This window comes from Humulus lupulus, chromosome 3 (genome assembly GCF_963169125.1).
Source record: "Humulus lupulus chromosome 3, drHumLupu1.1, whole genome shotgun sequence".
In the NCBI taxonomy this organism is placed as follows: domain Eukaryota; kingdom Viridiplantae; phylum Streptophyta; class Magnoliopsida; order Rosales; family Cannabaceae; genus Humulus; species Humulus lupulus.
The window spans coordinates 176,456,410-176,463,159 of NC_084795.1; the positions used below are offsets into that span (position 1 = coordinate 176,456,410).

The following is a 6,750-nucleotide window of genomic DNA, read 5'->3' on the forward strand; positions in this document are numbered from 1 at the left end:
CGTAAAGATCTGACTTATCAGTCATAAGCAGCAATAGTGTTGAGTGTTGGTCGAAGAGCATAGACTTATCAGTCAAGAGGGGCAATAGTGTTGAGTGCTGGTCGTAAAGCTCCGACTTATCAGTCATGAGCGGCAATAGTACTGACTGCTAGTCGAAGAGAATTGATTTATTAGTCAAGAGCGGCAATAGCACTATGTGCTGGTCGTATTGGTTAGGCTAATCAGAAGCGTCAAGTACGCTTATACAGAGGATATGGCTAAGAGACCTGAGGTGACTTAATAGTCACATATCCTAGCATTGGCTTATTAGTCAAGAACGACCTTAACACGTTGAGTTCTGGTCAGCGCCAGGTATGCTTATGCAGAGGATATGGCTAAGAGACTGAGGTGACTTAATAGTCACATATCCTAGCATTGACTTATTAGTCAAGATCGGCAATAGCGCTGAGTGCTGATCGAAAGGCGCTAACTTATTAGCCAACGACGGCATTAGCATGGTTAGTGTTGGTCGAAAGGCACTGACTTATTAGAAAAGGACGACAATAACACACTGAATGATGTTGGTAAGGCATTGGCTTATTAGTCAAGCAGGGCAATAGCGTGATATGCGTTGGTCCATATGATCTAGCCTAACTTGAAGCGCATCATACGCTTGACTGATCTATTGGTCGAAGACAACCTAGCGCCGAGTACGCTAGATCAGCTCGAAAGCTGATTATACAGAGGATAGGTACAAGGCCCCAGGGTGACTTATTAGTCCCATATCCTAGGGCGTCGAGGAAGAAAAATTCCAAAATCATTTATTTGTACTTGTTTGTATGCATGACCAGGGTTATTACTGCTAGACATGCTTATTATGATTTGGTGACATGTTATTAACTGCTTATGAGCACGTTTGAGTTTTCTTGTTGAGCCTTGGCTCACGGGTGCTATGTGGTGCAGGTAAAGGTAAAAGAAAGTTGGATCATTCTTGAGTTGGAGAGCTTAGGTCACGATGTGTACATATGCGGCTGCTCGACCACCACGACTGAGAGTTTAAAGAGAAACTAGGATCAAACCCTATTTTGCTGCTTAGGTCGGCTGGTTGTAAATCTTTTATTGTAATTAACATTTTAAATATATTTTGGGATCTCATGTATACAGTAAACGTTTTAGTAAAACGTTTGTATCCTTGACCAAAAATTTTAACCCTAAAATATTAATCACATTTAGCTACACAATTATAGCTAAATGACTCGTTTAGCGAGTTTAGCACTATTTATAATATACAGTGTAACATTCCTTGGGTAGTAGGGCGTTGCACATACAATGCACTTCCACTTCCCGAGTATGATTCTATTATTCTGACAATCCCAAACTCAAATATGATTTTGGTCATATTGAAAAATATTTTGGCCGAAATCAGGTCAGGGTACTATTTTGTAAAACATATAGTCCAAAATATAATTTAACAAAATATAGAATCCAAAGACATTCAACCCGTCTGAATTAGTATTTTCTCATAAATAAATAAAATATCATTTTTATTACAAATGAATTATATAAAAATATTACTGCCTTTCATTTAATTTATTACTAAATGACATTAAAATAATATTCAAATCAAAATAAATATTATATTAGTTTTTTGTCACTTTTAGGATGTATTACGTAACTTTTACCTGACTAGCTTATATAAATATACAGAATTCTTTATAGTTATGTCTTCACCATCATTATATTTCAAAAATAAAAATTAATGTTATCAATGTTAAGTAATTAGCTGTCATAATTATCAGATAGTTTTAGTAAGTTATCAAACTAATCACAAAATTTATGTATAGTAACCATTGAATTGAGTATTAATCTAGATATATAACTATGAGTATCTTTTTCTTAATTTTTCATGTAAATTTTTGCTGCATTGAGAGTATAAACCGACATTAGTTTGTAGTTAAACCCTATCGTCGTCTGTAACTTTTACTTAGTAAATGTGGGGATATCCGATTACTTCAAATAGTACTCTTCGGTCTTAGTCTTACGCTTAACTAAGTGGTACCACACCTTTAGACCTTTGATCTATATGAAGAGGTTTTAGGTCCAATCCCTCACCCCCATGATAATATATGGTTCATATAGTACTCTTCGGTTATATAATGACGATGAAATGATAAAATAAATAAATCGTACTATCATACCACATGATAAAATATGGTTCACATACTTTTCTGTGTCATAAATTAATTGGCGAATGAAGCTAGAGTACATTAGTACTTAACGTTACTAGACAGGAAAATAAATAGAAGTGTGGTTTAACTGGCATTTATACCATTACTCTATGTTTCAAAACAATTTGGAATTTGTTCTTCTTTAACAAAGTGAAACATTCAGCAGAATGGAAGCTTACATCTGGTTATAGTATGATGCTTACCGAAACTGCCTGTGGGGCAATCTTGTGGAAGCCGCAAATGATCCTTATTGTACATGACATTCACAAGACAAAGCCCATGAGGTGGAGTAAACATGACATATTTAGCAAGCTCCCTTCGATCTCGTGATGCCAGAATGCATGGAACAATATCAGGAGGAAGTGCTTTCCTTCCAACTTGAAGCAGTAAAGCAACCTGTAACAAGTTAGTCAGCAATGAATTATCACAAACGAACATTATTATTTTGATAAATTGAATTATGACATGAACAAACACTCTTTATCAGAATTGATTGAGATTAATGGTACTTACCATATTCCGGACTTGTCTATATAAAAAGCCCGAGCCTTCAACCTCTAACTGTAAAAGTGCTCCCTAAATAGTATAATCAGCTAGTTAGATACATGTAATTGTAACTGTTGTTATGAATGATGTCCTAAAATATAATCACCAACACAGAAAGTGATACCATTTCAATGACGTCAAATCTGAATATACTCTTGACTGGATTTCGCACTCTGTCGCTGTTGGATGTATTAGCAAAAGCAGTGAAATCATGGATTCCGACAAAATGCTTTGCAGCTTCTCTCATAACAGCGGCATTGAGCTTACAAGCACTGTGGTAAGCAAAATGGCGCTGCATTGGGTCCATGATAGCATCATTATATATCTTGTAATGATAAATCTTGCCTTCTGCTGAAAATCGGGCATGGAATTCAGGCACTGCAGGGCTAATCTCTCTAACTCTGATATCAGCAGGAAGAAGACCATTCAGAGCAGCATGAATGCCTTCCAAGCTGCCATAGTTGAAAGGGGTGACAAAGTGTGCCACCTGAAATCTTTACTGATTGTAAAGTTTGTGATTCATTAATCAACAGATACTTTTTTGAATCTATAAAAGCAGTAGCATAGACAGACCTGGCCTAACGCATGAACTCCAGCATCTGTTCTGCCTGCTCCAACCAAGCACAGATCTTTTCTTTCTAGCTTTGTTGCACAAGTTAGAGCCTTCTCCAGAAAGCACTGTACGGTCGGTGGTGATACCTGATACTGCCAGCCTGAAAAAACAGCCATCATGGTCATAACAATGCATATATCAGCAAGTGCATCTTCTGAAAAAAAAAGCATTGAGTCTCATCCTCCAATGCACGATGTATTACAAAATCTGAGCACAATACTAAATGCACAACAGTTTGATGATGCTTAGCATGCGTTATCATGTTTCATAGTTGTCATTGAGTTATCAATTATCACCAAAACGTACATCCACATTATAAAATGGCACAATATCCAACCAACATGTATTGCTCATACAATTTGTAAATATAGAGAAATTTTAAACATGACAACCGAGGAGACTATCAAATATATCACGGAAAGGGGAAATAATCTCACTGATGGGAAAATCAAGTAAAAACAACTTCAAGGAACACGTTGAAGCTCATTCTCTAATCAACACTAGTATGATAAAGTGATCATAATTACTTAAATATATATAGATCTTGCCTTGACAATCAATTTTCACAGCAAACCTAAGTACCTTACTTAATAACACATGGTCCCAGTGAGGCAGTGAGTCAACCAGAATCCCCATCCAGTTCTCAGCTGACTAAAACATACACGCAGAAAATACAGGACCACATACCATTAGCATCCAGAATAACCACTTACGAACAGTTAGATATCATTAAGTAGTTGAGCATTGTCTCATAGGCAGTGAATTAGCTTTTACCGAAAACTAAGCCCATATAAGTAGCAGTGCATCCACAGAGTGGTGCTCTTATCACTTGGGATCACAATATTTAGAATTTTAATTTCCTCGGTAGTCACAGGAATTAGAGAATTAGAGCATCAAAAGGCAATCAGATAACAAGTTCCAACTTCCATCATGAAGTCTACCCCCTGAATTGACTAATTATCCAACCAACATGTAGAACACAAACTATTTTCATTTAGAAATTAGGGGAAATTTAAACAACTCAAATCAAGTAAAGCAGGATAATAGAAAGCCATTTAAGCTGCTTGCAGATGGGCTGTTGTTATTTGGTTTTACAAACCAAGTAAACAAATTACTATGAGATGTTTCAGCATAAAACTACTACTACTAACGAGAACAACACATCCAACATTTAAAGGTTTGCACACAGCAATACCTGCGTAGTTAGTTCCTTCGTATGAAATAACCAAACGCCACTTGTACCCATTAACAGTTGGCCTCATTTCTACAAGGTTAGAGGCCTCCGAGCTTCCGCTACCAACGGTGCTCTGCAAATTTTGACAAAGACCCGATTAAGTGTATAGAAACTTACTTCGCCATTGTAATATCATATGTGTGGGTGTATAATATATATATATATATCTATATATATAGAGAGAGAGAGAGAGGTGATTACTGAGTTGTTGGAGGTAGAAGAAAGAGACCCGTCAAGGAATGGATGAGCATGAAGGCGTAGGACTGCATAGCTCATCTCTTCCACCATAAGCTGGCGACTTTGTTCAAGCCAGAGCCCAAAAGGCTAAACCTTGGAAACTCAAAAACTTCTTAATACTATGTTGTGGACCTGTGGTAAATTATTCAAGATAAGGAAATTTGCTATGTAAGAGCATCTCCCTGGGTGAAAAAGCTGGTGCAAAGTATAATTACGGTGTTGTTACAAAAAGTGTGATAAATTTGCATAATGCTAAAAGTTGGGTATAAAATATAGTATTGGAAAAGTTGATGATGTAATAAATATTATTTTTTTATTTATTATATTGCCATTAGTTATTATAATTTAATAGTTGATAATTAATAATTAACTATATATCATTTTTTATTTTTTTTAATGGCAAATTTCTTCGAATACATAATTTATATAATAAAAAATAATAAGAAAAATTAATTTTTATTTGTTTTTAATAAATATTAAATGAATTATTGATTTTTTTGGTGTTAATTTGCATTTTGTGCGTTGGAGCACAATTACAAATATTGGATCAAATATAACATTAACTTATTTTTTGTGCTAAATTTAGCAAAAAATTTACGTAATGCATTGAAGATGGTATAAAACTATTCAATTTTTGTGACAAATTTAGCCCGAAAATTGAGTGTGTTATATTTGACCATTTTTACAATTGTGCTTAGACTAATCAAAAAAATCAACAAAGTAATTAATGTTTATTGAAAATATAAAAAAAAATTATGTCAAATTTATGAACTCCACCCATGCATATATTTAAAATAAAAAGAATTTTTTTTGGCACACATTTCTTAATGAGTGGTAGAAAAATAAATAAAAAAAGATAGCATTTAATGTGGGTCAAATTCGACATAATTTTTAATATTTGTCAAAATTGGCACAAATTGTACACTGTTGACGGTAAGAACTCGTCAACGATTGATGGTTAGAAAACTTCAATCTCTATACTATAGAAAGCTTTGAATCAGATAGAAAGAACTCTCATTAACAAAAGAAAACTCAGGCAACAATGAAAAACCAGGATCATATATTTCTTAAGTCTTTTTCATATACTCAGTTTTCCAACCCCCTCATCCTGAAGGGATGGGGCCTATTTATAGGGGGCTCTATTGGCCCTAGATACAAACAAGTCCTAGACGACAGGGACGTACACAGGTACTCTGACATCGTAGTGGCTCAGGGCGTAGTGGTGTCCACCCTGACAATGCCAGAGTCGTGGCCTAGGACATAGTACTGTCGGCTCTGGCGTATGGTCCGGGGTGTTCAAGTGGTACCACTACTCTTCGTACAGGTCCGTACCACCACTGTAACACCCCAAGTTGCTAATAAGGTTTAAGACCTTGTTTAAGCATGCCTGGAGGGCAAGAAGTAAATTGACATGATATTATATGAATTTGATTGAATATGTGATTAGAATGCATGATTAGGTTGTATACAGATGCATGTGAGCCCCGTTTGTATGTTAGGGGTAAACTAATAATTTTAGCCCGTTGAGGGCATAAATGTGATAATTGTAATATGTGATTTGTGCCATGTGAGTGTGGTGTTTTTATTGTGATGCACGCGTCGAGACGGTCCTAGTGAGCTAATTAGTCTAAAAGTCACAACGGGATTTTGTACCCGGCTCGGGAGGAGCCTAGGGGTACTTTAGGAATTTTGTAAGTTGAATTGAGAACTAAAGGTTATAGTTATTGGCGATTGAGTAACCTCGTAACCGTTTGTAACTGCTTTGAGTAACAAGTTTTAGATGGAAAATGGTAGAATTGAAATGGAAGTGAAAGGACAAGAGTGCCCTTGAAGGTTTAGTTAGGAAGGATTATTAGGAAGGGGTAAAATGGTCTTTTGGCAAGGGATTTAGACAATTTTCAGCTGGGTTTTTG

At 35.7% G+C, this 6,750-nt stretch overlaps 1 protein-coding gene across 1 annotated transcript; it reads right to left on the minus strand.

The window, feature by feature from the left end:
- Window positions 1-2,181: 2,181 nt before the first annotated feature.
- Window positions 2,182-4,985, minus strand: LOC133823285 (uncharacterized). The gene is made up of 6 exons (XM_062255952.1): window positions 4,802-4,985; window positions 4,562-4,673; window positions 3,327-3,466; window positions 2,878-3,240; window positions 2,721-2,783; window positions 2,182-2,603 (listed from the first exon to the last, which is right to left on the minus strand). Exons 1-6 carry the CDS (start codon window positions 4,886-4,888, stop codon window positions 2,367-2,369), a joined length of 1,002 nt encoding a protein of 333 aa, XP_062111936.1. The 5' UTR covers window positions 4,889-4,985; the 3' UTR covers window positions 2,182-2,366.
- Window positions 4,986-6,750: the final 1,765 nt, after the last annotated feature.